Raw genomic sequence first — 16,830 nt, 5'->3', positions numbered from 1 at the left:
GTTAGCACTGCTGCCTCACCACCAGGGACCTGGGTTTGATTCCAGGTGACTGTCTGTGTGGCACTTGCACGTTCTCCCTGTGTCTGCATGGGTTTCCTCCGGGTGCTCCAGTTTCCTCCCACAGTCCAAAATTGGACAGTTTAGGTGGATAGGCCATGGGAAATTGCCCATAGTGTTCAGGGGTGTGTGGAATAGGCATGGGAAATCGGGGTGCCCCCCCCAGTGGGTTGGTGTGGATTAGGTGTGCTGTCTGGCCTATTTCCACACTGTTGGGATTCTATGATGAGTGACCAGGATGTGTCTGCAGATTCTCGACTGCGTAGAAGTGGAATTTGTAGGAGAGGAAGCCACCTTCATGGAGTTACTCATGACTGGCCACTACTTCCTCCTCTTTGGGGAGAGTTTGCCACAACTGAGATCTACGTTGTGCCGGGCATGGAAGTTATTCGATAAAGGGAAGTTGGGGGGGTAACGGGCATGTGTCAAAGCAGTTGGCCAAGGATGGAGGTCCGCCCTGGGGAATCCTGACTGGGAAGAGCTCTCATGACTCCCTGCAGATGAGTGGGTCTGAGCCCAAGTGAAGGTGCTCCCTGTGGGGGATGAATATCAGTCCGAGTGCCCTTTAAACAGGGCACAAGGGCTTTCAGCCTCATTCGGTCATGGCCAGTATGATCACGCGCTTTCCATTGGACAACCTGTGCTGCTGCATTGATGGGAAGACCCCTCATAAGAACATAGGAACTAGGAGCAGGAGTAGGCCGTCTGGCCCTTCAAGCCTGCTCCACCATTCAATAAGATCATGGCTGATCCTTTCATGGGCTCAGCTCCACTTACCCGCCCTCTCACCATAACCCTTAATTTCTTCACTGTTCAAGAACATTTCTATCTTAGCTTTAAAAACGCTTTCTGAAGCAGCGTCAACTCCTTCCCTGGGCAAGGAGTTCCATAGAACAACAACCCTCTGAGTTGTTCTCAATTCAGTCCAAAATCTGCCCCCCCTAATCTTGAGTCTGTGCTCTCTTGTCATGGCTTCACCTACCAGTGGAAACATCCTATTTAATTCCATTTTATTGATTCCTTTCCTGATTTTATATGTTTCTGTAAGATCCCTCCTCATTCTTCAAAGCTCTAATGAATATAATCCCAGTCTACACAGCCTCTCCTCATAACCCACCCCCTCAACTCTGGAATCAACCCAGTGAACCTCCTCTGCACCCCCTCCAGTGCCAGTACATCTTGAGGCTATGCCCTCTCGTCCTGGTTTCACCTGCCAGTGGAACTATCCGAACCGAATGCTCTCTCGGTGACCCGACACTCACCTTGCATATCTGGGAAGCGTACAGCAGAAGCTTCTTGTGGTCCAGTCTGGGCTTATTCCTTTGCAGGTAATCTCTCAGGCTTCCAAATGGCAGGTATTCCATGATCAGTCTCAGGTTCCTGCGACCTGATGGAATTGAACAACAGCTATTTCTGACAGCAGAGGTGTTGCATGGGTGTGTAATGTTGTGAGTCAGGGACATGTTGTTGGGCAATGTGAATGGCATGGAGCTCTCAGTAAAATCTGAATGTGTTTTAATGAGTCAGAGTGTGTCAAACCAATTATCCTCTTGATCCTTGGAACAGATTTTTATGCAAACATTTAGGCTATAGGTAGGATTGAAAATACAGATTCATACCTTTATAATAAAGGAAATTATTTATTACTGAGGAATCTTTCTTCAACCTTCATTCTCTCTTGCTGCTTTTTAAAATTTTTGGGGGGGTTTTCTTTGTTTAATTAATGTTCCTGATTTCTCCTCTACCTCCAGCCCATTTTACATCTTCCTCCTTTCTGCTTTCCCGTGCTGAAATCAAAATATATTAAATGGTCGCCTCTTCTCACTTTCCAACCATGAGACTTCTAATGTTCCCCTTCAAACTGCAGACTGCCAGCACTGGGGGAAGCCTGAAAGTGTCCAGCCACAATGATCCAATCAGACAGATGGAGGTAAAATGAATTTGTCTCTTTGCAATTTTTATTGCTGTCAGAATCAGTGTGGAAGGGGTTACAGTTGTATGATTCCGTGGATGGTGATGGCTAGCATGAGGGGACAGAGCTTTAAATTGAGGGGGTGATAGATATAGGACAGATGTCAGAGGTAGTTTCTTTACTCAGAGTAGTAAGGGTATGGAATGCACTGTCTGCAACAGGAGTAGACTCGCCAACTTTAAGGGCATTTAAATGGTCATTGGATAAACATATGGATGAAAATGGAATAGTATAGGTTAGATGGGCTTCAGATGAGCTCCACAGGTCAGCCCAACATAGAAGGCTGAAGTGTCTGTACTGTGCTGTAATATTCTATGTTATACGTTTAGCTCAATTAGCAGGACAGAAGGTTTATAATGCAGAGTGGTGCCAACAATATGGGTTCAATTCCTGCACTTGCTGATGCTACCCTGATGACCCTGAGTTATCCCTTGTCTGATGTGTGGTGAACCTTATGTTAAACTCACCATCAGTTTGACTCTCTAATGAAAGAGTGCAACTATGGCGCTTTAGTTGTACCCCGCAGCTATCTGGATGGATTTGAGAAGTTGGGACTATTTTCCTTCAAATGGAAAAGGTTGAGTAGGGGTTTAATAGAGTTCAAAACGTGGACGTTTTCACATAGAGCAGATAGGAAAGGTACAGTTTTCACCAGTGGGAGGGGCAAGATTTAAAATAATTGGAAGAGAAAGCCCACCCTGGGGGGACCATTTACAGAGGGACCTGATGGAATATCTGCCATTCAAAGAAACCCCTGAGAGATCAGAGTGCACCTTCTTCATCTTGTGATCCAATGTTGCAGTCCTGCATCACAAGATCTCATCTTCCTCCTCACCCACCCCCTCCAAATCCTCAACTGCAACATTTACAAGCAATGGAATCCTCAGCTCCAAAGGTGTTTCTCAATAAAAGATAACAAAGAGGAGAATCGGGAAAAGGAAGCGTTTTCCTGCTCACCGACACTGTAGCAAACCCCTTTGTATTTCACAATGTATTTATTGTGGAGATTCTTGACCACCGCAATCTCCCGCTCAAAATCGCGAAGGTGTTCGGTTGTGCTGTGCTGTAGTTTCTTCACGGCAACCAGGTCTCCCGTGTTGTCACCATATGGATCATAGCGGCACAGCTCCACACTACCAAAGTTTCCCTGACAATGAAGCAACGAGAGAAATTAATAAAACCGAGCGCATGGACAGGAGGCTTGATAACACTCTGAAACTGTCCTGGATCCTCCTGGATTAAAGATTAGCTCACCGTTGGGAGCATTACCCAGGAAAGTTTAGATTAGATTCCCTACTGTGTCAAAACAGGCCCTTTGGCCCAACAAGTCCACACTGACCTTCTGAAGAGCAACCCAACCCACCCAGACCCATTTCCCTCTGACTAATGTTCCTAACACTACGGGCAATGTAGCATGGCCAATTCACCTAACTTGCACATCTTTGGACAGTGGGAGGAAACCAGAGCACCCGGAGGAAACCCACGCAGACATGGGGAGAATGTGCAAACTCCACACACACAGTCACCCGAGGATGGAATCGAACCTGAGTCTCTGGCGCTGTGAGGCAGCAGTGCTAACCACTGTGCCACCGTGTCACCCCAAAGAAAAACACAATTCATGGGAGGTGTTTGTTTTTGGTTTCTACGATAACTATGGGCCCAGCGGTCACCTCAAATAAGAGCAGAATTAGGCCATTCGACCCAGTGAGTTGGCTCCACCATTCGATCATGGCTGATATGTTTCCCAGCTGAAAATGTGTTGCTGGTTAAAGTGCAGCAGGTCAGGCAGCATCCAAGGAACAGGAAATTCGATGTTTCGGGCATAAGCCCTTCATCAGAAATGAGGAAAGTGTATCCAGCAGGCTAAGACAAAGGGTAGGGAGGAGGGACTTGGGGGAGGGGCGGGCAATGGAGATGTAATAGGTGTAAGGAGGTCAAGGTGAGGGTGATATCTCCAGTTTCCTCATTTCCCCTCCCCCCACCTTGTCTCAGTCGATTCCCTCGAACTCAGCACCGCCCTCCTAACCTGCAATCTTCTTCCTGACCTCTCCGCCCCCACCCCACTCCGGCCTATCAGCCTCACCTTGACCTCCTTCCACCTATCACACCTCCATCGCCCCTCCCCCACGTCCCTCCTCCCTACCTTTTATCTTAGCCTGTTGGACACACTTTCCTCATTCCTGATGAAGGGCTTATGCCCGAAACCTCGAATTTCCTGCTCCTTGGATGCTGCCTGACCTGCTGTGCTTTAACCAGCAACACATTTTCAGCTGTGATCTCCAGCATCTGCAGACCTCATTTTTTCCTCTGATATGTTTCCCAACCCCATTCTCCTGCCTTCTCTCTGTAACCTTTGATCCCCTTACTAATCAAAAACCTATCTACCTCTGTCTGAAAGACACTCAATGACCTGGCCTCCACAGCCCTCTGCAGCAATGAGTTCCACAAACTCACCACCCTATGGCTGAAAAAATTCCCCATCTTAGTTCCAAAGGGTCATGCCTCATTCTGAGGCTGTGCCCTTGGTCCTAGTCTCTTCCACCAGTGGAAACATCTTCTCCACGTCTACTGTATCCAGGAATCTCAGTATTCTGTAAGTTTCAATCAGTTCCCAGCTCCCCCATCCTTCTAAACAAATGTTGGTGGAATTTGAATTCAGTGAAAATCTCTGGAATATAAAACTAATCTTAGTGGGAAGCTCTTCCTCAATATGGCAAGCCCTTCATTCCCAGGATCAGTCTTGGAGACCTCCTCTGGATCCGCTCCAAGGCCAGCACGTTAGATACAAGGCCCAAATTCTCTCACAATGTTCCAAATATTCAAGAGTTTAAAGGATGGATGTAAAAGATCCCATCACATTATTGGAACAGTCCCAGGCCAGTGTCCATTTTGGAAATGGAAGCAAAATACTGCAGATGCTGGAAATCTGAAATTAAAAGAAAAGAGAAAGTACTGGAGGAACACAGTAAGTCTGGACATATCTGTGGAGAGAGTCCGGTATGACTCTTTTTTTTTAGATTAGACTTACAGTGTGGAAACAGGCCCTTCGGCCCAACAAGTCCACACCGACCCGCCACCCACCCATACCCCTACATTTACCCCTTACCTAACACTATGGTCAATTTAGCATAGCCAATTCACCTGACCCGCACATCTTTGGACTGTGGGAGGAAACCGGAGCACCCGGAGGAAACCCACGCAGACACGGGGAGAACGTGCAAACTCCACACAGTCTGTCGCCTGAGTCGGGAATTGAACCCGGGTCTCAGGTGCTGTGAGGCAGCAATGCTAACCACTGTGCCACCGTGCCGCCCTAAGTCTCTTCTTCATATCAGAGGGCAGTTAAGAGTCAACCACATTGCTGTGGAGCTGGAGTCACATGTAGGTCAGACCAGGTAAGGCCAGTAGATTTTCTTCCATAATTGGCTTTAGTGAGCCAGGTGAGCTTCTCACTGAGATTAGTTTTATATTCCAGAGTTTTCACAGATTCAAATTCCACCAACATTTGGACCCATGCCTCCAAGAGCATTGGCCAGAGTTTCTGTATTACGATCAGAATGGTGCTCAAAAAGCGCAGCAGGTCAGGCAGCATCTGAGGAGCAGGCAAATCAACGTTTCAGGCAAAAGCCCTTCAACAGAAATGAGACCTCATTCCTGATTAAGGTCTTTTGCCCCAGAAACATCAATTTTCCTACTCCTGCTGTGCTTTTCCAGCACCACTCTAATCTTGACTCTAATCTCCAGCATCTGCAGTGCCCACATTTGCCTCTCTGTATTACTTATCCAATGATGTTGCCACAATGGCATCATCACCTCATAAATCACTGAACCATAATCATTTTTTAATTCATTGGTGTTTTGGATGTAGGTTTGTTCGCTGAGCTGGAAGGTTCGTTTTCAGTTGTTTCGTCACCATGCTAGGTAACATTATCAGTGAGCCTCCAGATGAAGCAATGGTGGTATGGCTCACTTTCTATTGATGTGTTTAGATTTCCATTACCATTGTAACCATTACTCTATCAACAAACACATTGACTTGGGTCCCATTTATCACCCCTGAGAAAAGGAACAGGAAATGACACCACTACTGGAAATGACATCACCACCGGAAATGACATCATCAGTCCAAGGAAACCTAAATACATAAATAGAAAGTGGGCCATACCACCAGAGGCTCACTGATGATGCGACCTGGCATGGTGACGAAACATCTGAAAACGAACCTTCCAGCTCAGTGAGCAAACCTAATTCCATAAACTCAGCCTGAGCTACAAGTCTTCTCAAAATTCACAATTCTAATACACACACACACACACACACACACATATGCTGACTGCCACATTCCATACCGTCATAGAATCAAACAGCATAGAAACAAACCCTTCAGTCCAACTTGCCCAAACTAAACTAATCCCACCTGTCCATATCCCTCCAAACCTTTCCTATTCATGTATCCATCCAAATGTCTTTTAAATGTTGTAATTGTACCCACATCCACCACTTCCTCAGGAATTTCATTCCACACGTGAATTTCATTCCACTCTGTGTAAAAAATTTGCCACCGTGGATTTTTTAAAAAATCTCTCTCGTCTCACGTTTAAATGTGCTCTCTATTCTCGAAATCCCCCATCCTATCTATGAATTTATGAACTTCTATTAGGTCACCTCTCAACTTCCTATGCTCTGGTGAAGAAGAGTCCCATCCTATCTAACCTTTCTTTATAATTCAAACCTTCCATACCCACATTTCTAAGGTGAGTCATTGGCTGTAACGCTCTTCAAGACTTCCAAAAGATGTGATAGGCGCTATGGAAATCATTTGAGATCACTGAATCTGACACAGAACAAGATTAGAGCTGTGACCTTCCTCACTCACCTCTCCCAACCCAGTTTCATTCCTCTATGAATTCAGTGCAAGTACCTTGCCCAAGACTGAGATGAATTTAAGATGCCTCTCTTCAAAGAAACTGGGATCATCCTGTTTCCTCATGTCCACAAAATGCCAGAATCCATCAGTACTGGGGAGGTCAGTGGGTGACAGGTCACACAGCCGTTCATAGTCTGCAATCAGACAAAGACATTAACAACACTAGGAGCTTAATGCAGGGTAGAATTCTGACCTTTCACATCCATGGTTTTATACAATACCAGCCTCAACGAATAGGTTATAAATCATGCTCAGCCCTATGAGATTAGTCTTTTCTAGCTCAGCAGAGTTTCGGTTGCAAATATCAAACTGCTTCTAAATTGGCATCAACTGTTTGGAAATGGTGACTGTGTTCAAGCCCAAAGTGTTTGAGATTGGGGATGAGACACGCCAATGGGGTCAGTTCGAGGGAGCACAACTCTGCCTCCAATCCTGTGCTGCACCAGCCTGGGGAGTTTTATTTAATCACGGTATTAGCACAATAGAGAGAGGTGACCCAAGTTTAGGAAGCTGAGATGTGGAAACGGTTTGGAGAGAGATGAGAAATGGCAAAGGCATGAAGTCACTTTTGAGAGTGGTATACAAGCCCCTGCCGAACAGTTACCACACAGTTAGGTGGGTCATGAAGGAGGACATAATGGTGGCTTGTTGGAAAGGCATTACAATAGTCTTGGGAAATTTGAACTTACATTTTTGAATGCAAAAGTCAGGTGGGCAAAGGTAGCTGTGGTGAGGAGTTGATGGAATGTTTCCAAATAGTTTCACAGAACAATAACAGAATTGCACGCAATATTCCAACAGTGGCCTAACCAATGTCTTGTACAGCCATAACATGACCTCCCAACTCCTGTACTCAATACTCTGACCAATAAAGGAAAGCATACCAAACGCCTTCTTCACTAACCTATCTACCTGCAACTCCACTTTCAAGGAGCTATGAACCTGCACTCTAAGGTCTCTCTGTTCAGCAATACTCCCTACGACCTTACCATTAAGTGTATAAGTCCTGCTAAGATTTGCTTTCCCAAAATGCAGCATCTTGCATTTATCTGAATTAAACTCCATCTGCTACTTCTCAGCCCATTGGCCCATCTGACAATGTTCCTGTATTGCTCTGAGGTAACCTTCTTTGCTGCCCACTCCACCTCCAATTTTGGTGTCAGCTGCAAACTTGCTAACTGTACCTCTTATGTTCACATCCAAATCTGAACAGTCCTGGCAGCATCTATGGAGAGGAATCTATGGAGAGAAATCAAAGTTAACATTTCGGGTCGAGTGACCCTTCTGAGGACCTTTTGCTATGGATCTGAGTCTGTTCTTTTAAAACTTAAATACAGGAAATTATAGGGACAAACAGAGAATCAGCAATTATTTTAAAAGATAGTTCCGTGGAGATACCATGTCAGTTACTCAAGGGGATATTTCTGAGTATGTAGAATAAATAACTTTCCAACAAGGAAGAAAATAGTTCAAAGGACTAACCTATCACTTGTGGTTAACTCAAAATGTTAAAGATGGTATCAAACTAAAGGGAAAAGCACAAAATTGAGTACACATAAGTGACAGGTCAGAAAATGGATAGAATGTAAAAAGCAGCAAAGTATGACCGAACTTTAATAAAGAGGGACAAGTTAGAGACTACAAGAAAGCTACTCTGTACAATAAAAATAGTCAGAGTTTTGGTAATAATTTAGAAAATAAGAAATAACAAAGTCAACCTTGGTCCTACTGAGAGCGAGACTGGAGAATTACTAACAGAAAATAAGGAAATAGCAGATGAATTGATCAGGTGTTTTGTATGTGTCCTCAACTGTGAAAAAATAAAGACAACATCGCGGAAGCAGCAATAAATCAGGAAATGGAAGGAAGGGAGGATCTTAAGAGAATCACAGTTTCTGCAGAAATGGTGCTGGGAATGTTGTTGGAGCTGTGGACTGGCACACCTCTGGATCCTGATCGACTTCCACACTATTACTAAAAACTATTAAAAAGCAGAAAATTCACCACAAAAGGAAGATAAATTGCAGAACACTTCATTAAACCTTTACTCGTATAAGTAGTTTTCCACACGACCTCATCTACCTTGCAACGTTACTTTCACTGGAATGAAAAATAACCCTACAGAGGGCAGAAACCCCGACACCAAGTCACCCTTTATTTACACAAACACTGCTCTGACCAGCCAGCTCAGAGCCAGTCCTTAGGATGAGGAGACTTCTGAATGTCCTGTCTATTTATCTTTCTTTTTTAAAACTTTTCTCTCCCCCACTACCGTCTGACAGCAGTAGTGCGTATTTTTCCCCAGCACCCATGTCGTGTGTGTGCAGATGAATGTCCTGTTTATATCTGTTAGCCAGGGCTCCCTGATTGGCTGTTAAAGGTTCACAATCCCAATCAAGGATCCCAGTCAATCAGTCAATGAGGTTCACTTGGCCCTCTTTCCAGTCACTATGGTGGTGGGGGGAGGTGGTTATTAGAGAGAGAGAGAGAGAGAGAGAGAAAACTGCTGCTGGTTTAACCTGAGGGTCACCATATCTCAGGTGAGGAGGAGAGGTTGAGGAGGGTCTCTCTGTGGTAACCTCAGTTGGTGCAGGAATTGATCCCATGCTGTAGGTTAATGCTAGCGTGGGAATCTGGTTACCTGACGTGTTCAGTTTGTTGAGCTCCCTGATGATCGCTCTGAAAGATGGCCGTTGATAGGGCTCATAGTTCATGCACTGGTTGATGAGGTTGGCAAGCTCTGTCCACCTGGGAGCAGGAAGCTGGAGTCCATCTTCATAAAACTGCAGTTTCTGTACAATCAATGGGATAAAAGACCTGATTCATTAAAAAAACAATTGCAAGTCTATCCCCAGTGCAGTTTTTATTTCCTGATGGTTCCCACACTCCACAGCTGATCTGCTCAGGTCAGACTCCTGCTCAATGGCTGAAGGGGACATCTGCCCAGTGAGAAATTCAGTAATGGAGTCAGTCAGATGGGAGAGCTCCCAGCTTAATCCCAGTTCTCCAACTGAGCAGCTGCGACTCAGTGAGCAGTGTTGCGTACCTCTACACCTGAAGGTTATGTTTTCTAACTTCACCCCCAAGACAATAATGTAGGCTGACATTCCTAGTGCAGTACTGATGGAGTGATGCACTCTCTCAGGTTCTGTCTTTCAGATGTGATATTAAACTGAGTTCCCAGTTACCCTCTTCCATGGATATATCTCCTTTTGGGGGATTCTCACTTGGCACTTAGAGGCTGTGATAGGTGCCACGTCAATGCAAACTTTTCGTTAAGCAAATAGGGAATAGAGGTTCATTCCTTGACTATCTTAAATCAGGAAAGGAGGGTACACAGCCAGGCTCCTTTGCCTGGTTCATTTTCATTGAGCTGTGAGGGAACCTGCATGTAGATTGCAAAAGGACAGAGTGCTTGCGATGCCTCCTACAGTTGGGCAGCTGCCAGCATTCTGTGTGTACACACATGGAGGAGTAATGAGCACCTGCTTGAGATCGGGTGTTAAACAACTCGGCAGCCAAATGGAGACAATGGGTTAGAAAGGGAAGAAAAGAGAAAGAGATTGGCCAGGAACTTTGGAAACATGAATGGAATAGGAACACATACACACAATATTTTTCTGTTCTCTGTAACATGCATAGGAGTAATTACTCCATATACAGTTATCGTGTCACAGAGATGTACAGTACGGAAACAGACCCTTCGGTCCAACTCGTCTATGCCGACCAGATATCTTAATCTAATCTAATCCCATTTACCAGCACTTGGCTCATATCCCTCAAACCGTTCCTATTCATATACCCATCCAGATGCCTTTTAAAGGTTATTGTACCAGCCTCCACCACTTCCTCTGGTAGCTCATTCCACATGTACCACCCTCTGCGTGAAAAGGTTCCCCCTTCGGTCCCTTTTATATCTTTCCCCTCTCACCCTAAACCTATGACCTCTAGTTCTGGACTCCCCAACCCCAGGGAAAAGACCTTGTCTAGTTACCCTATCCATGCCCCTCATGATTTTATAAACCTCTATAAGGTCACCCCTCAGCCTCCGACACTCCAGGGAAAACAGCCCCAGCCTATTCAGCCTCTCCCTGTTGCTCAAACCCTCCAGCCCTGGCAACATCCTTGTAAATCTTTTCTGAACCCTTTCAAGTTTCACAACATCTTTCTGATAGGAAGGAGACCAGAATTGCATGCAATATTCCAAAAGTGGCCTAACCAACATCTTGTACAGTTGCAGCATTGTGTTTCTCTGTCATATACACAAAATCAGTTGTAGACAAAAGTACACAATACCTGCTATTCCCTGTGCCATACACAGGTGATGCTATTCCCTATAACATATCTGTAATGTAATATAATATGATGCAACATAATACAGTATTTACCTTATGGTATATATAGGGTTAGTTCTCTGCTAATATATATACTGACCAGAAAGCTATAAGAGGCCATTCAGCCCCTTGAGTCTGTTCTGCCCATTCAATAAAATCATAGTTGATCAGATAATCCTCAACTTCACTTTCCTGCCAATTCCCCCTAACTCTTGATTCCCTTACTGATTTTCAGTCTTGAACATACTCAGTGATCCAGCCTCGACAGCCCTCTGTGGGAAAGAATTCCACAGACTCACCACACTCAGAGAGAAAATATTCCTCCTCATCTCTGCCTTAAATGTGTGATCCATCAGTCAGAGATTATAATCTGATCCTAGACTCACCCACAAGGGAAACCAATCTTTCCACATCTGCCCCGTCAAACCCTCAAAGAATCTTATATGTTTTAATAAGAAAACTTGCCATTCCCCCATATTGAGAGAAAACCTTTGTTGAGACATACAAGATTCTTAGCATAAAGATGGATAAATCCCCAGGACCAGATCAGGTGTACCCGAGAACTCTGTGGGAAGCTAGAGAAGTGATTGCTGGGCCTCTTGCTGAGGTATTTGTATCATTGATAGTCACAGGGGAGGTGCCAGAAGACTGGAGGTTGGCAAACATGGTGCCACTGTTTAAGAAGGGTGGTGGTAAGGACAAGCCAGGGAACTATAGACCAGTGAGCCTGACATCAGTGATGGGCAAGTTGTTGGAGGGAATCCTGAGGGACAGGATGTACATGTATTTGGAAAGGCAAGGACTGATTAAGGATAGGAGTTTAGATCAGTGGTGCTGGAAAAGCACAGCAGGTCAGGCAGCATCCAAAGAGCAGGAAAATCGATGTTTAAAGTCTGGTTGAAGATTTGTAGCTCGGGTGTCCGTTGTTGTGGTTCTGTTCGCCGAGCTGGAAGTTTTTGCTGCAAACGTTTCGTTCCCTGGCTAGGGAACATCATCAGTGCTATTGGAGCCTCCTGCGAAGCGCTGCTTTGATGTTTCTTCCGGTATTTATAGTGGCACCACTATAAATACCGGAAGAAACATCAAAGCAGCGCTTCACAGGAGGCTCCAATAGCACTGATGATGTTCCCTAGCCAGGGAACGAAACATTTGCAGCAAAAACTTCCAGCTCGGCAAACAGAACCACAACAAAATCGATGTTTTGGGCAAAAGGCCTTCATCAGGAATGGAGGCAAGGAGCCTCCAGCGTGGAGAGATAAATGGAGGGGGGGGGTCTGGGGAGAAGGTAGCAAAGAGTACAGGAGGTGATTGGGGGTGGGGATGGAGGTGATAGGTCAGAGAGGAGGGTGGGGGAAGGTAGGGATAGTCAACATGGCTTTGTGCATGGGAAAACTTGTTTTAGTTTTTTTGAAGAAGTAACAAAGAAGATTGATGAGGGCAGAGCAGTAGATGTGATCTATATGGACATCACTAAGGCGTTCGACAAGGTTCCCCATGGGAGACTGATTAGCAAGGTTAGATCTCATGGAATACAGGGAGAACTAGCCATTTGGATACAGAACTGGCTCAAAGGTGGAAGACAGAGGGTGGTGGTGGAGGGTTGTTTTTCAGACTGGAGGCCTGTGACCAGTGGAGTGCCATAAGGATCCGTACTGGGTCCACTACTTTTCATAATTTATATAAATTATTTGGATGCAAGCATAAGAGCTATAGTTAGTAAGTTTTCAGATGACACCAAAATTGGAGATGTAGTGGACATCGAAGAGGGTTACCTCAGATTGCAACAGGATCTTGACCAGATGGGCCAATGGGCTGAGAAGTGGCAGATGGAGTTTTATTCAGATAAATGCGAGGTGCTGCATTTTGGGAAAGCAAATCTTGACAGCATTTATACACTTAATGGTAAGGTCCTGGGGAGTGTTGCTGAACAAAGAGACCTTGGAGTGCAGGTTCATAGCTCCTTGAAAGTGGAGTCGCAGGTAGATAGGATAGTGAAGAAGGCACTTGGTATGCTTTCCTTTATTGGTCAGAGTATTGAGTACAGGAGTTGGGAGGTCATGTTGCAGCTGTACAGGACATTGGTTAGGCCACTGTTGGAATATTGCGTGCAGTCCTGGTCTCCTTCCTATTGGAAAGATGTTGTGAAACTTGAAAAGGTTCAGAAAAGATTTACAAGGATGTTGCCAGGTTTGGAGGATCTGAGCTATAGGTAGAGGCTGAACAGGCTGGGGCTGTTTTCCCAGGAGCATCGGAGGCTGATGGGTGACCTTATAGAGGTTTACAAAATTATGAGGGGCATGGATAGGGTAAATAGACAAGGTCTTTTCCATGGGGTCAGGGAATCCAGAACTGGAGGGCATAGGTTTAGGGTGAGAGGGGAAAGATATAAAAGAGACCTAAGGGGCAACTTTTTCACACAAAGTGTGGTACATGTATGGAATGAGCTGCCAAAGAAAGTGGTGAAGGCTGGTACAATTGCAACATTTAAGAGACATTTGGATGAGTATATGAATAGGAAGGGTTTGGAGGGATATGGGCCGGGTGCTGGCAGGTGGGACTAGATTGGGTTGGGATATCGGGTCGGCATGGACGGGTTGGACCAAAGGGTCTGTTTCCATGCTGTACATCTCTATGACTATATGACTCTATGAGTTGACAGGGGAGTTTCAGAGCAAGAGTGTGGTGCTGGAAAAGCCCAGCAGGTCAGGCAGCATCTGAAGAGCAGGAGAATTGATGCTTTGGGCATAAGTGCTTATGCCTGAAATGTCGATTCTCCTGCTCATCAGATGCTACCCGACCTACTGTGCTTTTCCAGCACCACACTCTTGACTCTAATGTCCAGTCCTCTCTTTCTATCAAGGGAGTTTGGATTAGATTCCCTACAGTGTGGAAACAGACCCTTTGGCCCAACAAGTCCACACCGACCCTCCGAAGAGCAACCCAGCCAGACCCACTTCCCTCTGACTAATACACCTAATACTATGGGCAATTTAGCCTGGCCAATTCACACGGCTGCACATCTTTGGACTTTGGGAGGAAACCAGAGCACCCGGAGGAAACCCATGCAGACACAAGGAAACTGTACAAACTCCTCACAGACAATCACCCGAATCCCTGGTGCTGTGAGGCAGCAGTACCAACCATTGAGCCATCATGCCACCCACTAAGTTGATATTTCTCCATAATATACAAAGTCCTATTCCCTGTAATATATGTGCGCGTTAGCTATTCTGAATTATGTATTTGGATTGGGCTGTGAAATTTCTTATACTTTTAAGGCTGTAGGACCAAATACTTTTGTTGATTTTTCCCAGTCTTGAACTCTCCTATTGAATAGCTCCAGATCAAAATCTATTCAAAAGTTGAAAAACTAGCAGTTGAATGCTCCAGACCCGTCTTGGCTCCATGTTGTAAAGAGGAATGTCTCCTCCACTGAATATCTCCCAGAGAGTTGTCCCAAAACTCCACTTGTCTGATTCTAGAGCCAGATGGTCAGTTCTGTCGATACACTCAGGAGCTGTCCAGGGGATCCTGTCGATGCGCACTGTGGAAGAAACATGGTTAGATATTAGCTTCACCTTCACATAGGAGCAGTTCCTTAAACTACCACCAGCAGGAAAGAGCATGGAAACACACACACCTTGAAATTCCCCATCGGAATCAAGCAGCAACTTAACCTGGGCACAGCTTCTGCAGAAGTTTCATGTTGGACTCGAAACATTAACTCTGTTTCTCACTTCACAGATGCTGCCAGCCTTAATGCGTTTCTTCATTGTCTCCTCTGCATTTCAGATTTCAAGCATCTGCAGTAATTTGTTTGAACCTGATCACTCCTTCGTTGTTGCTGGATCAAGATTCTGGAACTCTATCTAACAGCACAGTGGGAGCACATGCACCTCACAGTATGCACTAGTTCAGGAAAACCTCCATCACCTTTTCTGTCAAATGGGATTCCAATCATGTCAGCATCAACACCCACATCCGTAGAGTTATGTAGTCATACAGCACAGAAATAACTTTGATCCAATTTATCCATACCGACCAAGATTCCCAAACTAAACCCCATTTGTCAGTGTTTGGCCCATATCCCTCTAAATGCTTTCTATTCGTGTACCAGTCAAAATGTCTCTTAAGCGTTGTACCTGTACCTGCATCTACCACTTCCTCTGGCAGTTCATTCCACATGTGTGAAAAAGTTGCCCCTCATGTCCCTTTTAAATCTTTTTCCTCTCACCTTAAGATTATGCCCTCTAGTTCTGAACTTCCCCTACCTTATGCCAGGTACAATACTCATTAAAAAGGGCATTGCAAGCACATCCCTGTCATATACACAGGGCTGATATGTGTCAACATTATGTTGTTTAGCATTGAGATGAACTATCTCTTCCAAACCAATAAAAAGGCACCATGGTCAATGACATGGCTTCTGTGCCAGGTTCTCTCAATCTCTTACCTTCAATTGGCAGGATTGTGATGCTGACTCCGGGGTCACTCAGTTTGATAAACGGAGGGATCCCTTCTACCGCATCCCCTTCACGGGTCAGCAGGACATTCTTTGCAGAGACGTTGCTGTGGACAATGTGTCTGTCTTCCTGTCAAGGAGAATTCCTCGTGTTAAACTGAGTGTTGATAAGGGCTTGAAGCTGAACATAGCTGGGTCGGTGAGGACAACATTGAGAATCTGGCGATTCTTGGAGAGGAGGGTTCAGAGCGTAATGGAAATGAAGCTGAGTATGGGAGCTGCGTTAGTGTGCTCGAAGAGTCCAGGATAAATAAGGCACGCACAGGTGGAGGGAAAGTAGAGGAATGATGTCAGGCTGTATTTCCTCACTTAATGCGGTGATTAATGATAGGAAGGAATTACCGAGGAAGGCTGACTGGCCCCCAGACTACTTCATCAAATAGCTTGGGTCTTGAATGGGAAATTGTAGAATTGGCATTCTGAGGACAAATTAAATGGATCCAAAACTTTATTTTATCCAAAGCATCATTCTGATACTAACTGCTTCATTGTCATAGTCAACCCAATTTAGTTTCACAAAATCATAGAATAATATAATGAAGGAGCCAGGCCATTGGGCCCATCATACTATTCTGGATCTTAAGAGAAATCCAGATAGCTGCAAATGTGTTGCTGGTCAAAGCACAGCAGGTTAGGCAGCATCTCAGGAATAGAGAATTCGACGTTTCGAGCATAAGCCCTGCTCGAAACGTCGAATTCTCTATTCCTGAGATGCTGCCTAACCTGCTGTGCTTTGACCAGCAACACATTTGCAGCTGTGATCTCCAGCATCTGCAGACCTCATTTTTTACTCGAAGAAATCCAGATAGGCCCACTCTCTGCTCTTTCTCCATATCTTGGCATTTTTTGTCTCATGTGATATTTATCCGACGCCATTTTGAAGGCTACTATTGAATATATATCCACCCCTGAAAGGCAGTGCTTTCTCGATCCCAGCCACTCATTCCGTAGAAATGTCTTTCCACATGTAAATCTAAGGAGAGAATTCCAGGATTTTGACCCAATGATATGAAGGGAT

The 16,830-nt window shown here is 45.1% G+C and overlaps 1 protein-coding gene across 1 annotated transcript in view; it reads right to left on the bottom strand.

Moving 5' to 3' along the window:
• The window catches only part of LOC132829169 (tyrosine-protein kinase JAK2-like), a 115,906-nt gene that overhangs the window by 12,656 nt on the left and 86,420 nt on the right, over nucleotides 1-16,830 (bottom strand). Inside the window, exons 15-20 of the mRNA XM_060846514.1 lie at nucleotides 15,744-15,882; nucleotides 14,683-14,834; nucleotides 9,598-9,748; nucleotides 6,951-7,090; nucleotides 2,987-3,176; nucleotides 1,320-1,444 (exon numbers count right to left, since the gene is read on the bottom strand). Coding sequence (XP_060702497.1) covers nucleotides 1,320-1,444; nucleotides 2,987-3,176; nucleotides 6,951-7,090; nucleotides 9,598-9,748; nucleotides 14,683-14,834; nucleotides 15,744-15,882 — 897 coding nt within the window. The remainder of the gene's footprint in view (nucleotides 1-1,319; nucleotides 1,445-2,986; nucleotides 3,177-6,950; nucleotides 7,091-9,597; nucleotides 9,749-14,682; nucleotides 14,835-15,743; nucleotides 15,883-16,830) is intronic.

Source organism: Hemiscyllium ocellatum, chromosome 28 (genome assembly GCF_020745735.1).
Source record: "Hemiscyllium ocellatum isolate sHemOce1 chromosome 28, sHemOce1.pat.X.cur, whole genome shotgun sequence".
Taxonomy (NCBI): Eukaryota; Metazoa; Chordata; class Chondrichthyes; order Orectolobiformes; family Hemiscylliidae; genus Hemiscyllium; species Hemiscyllium ocellatum.
Note: the sequence above shows the minus strand (reverse complement) of the source record. Positions and strands in the feature narration are given on the sequence as shown.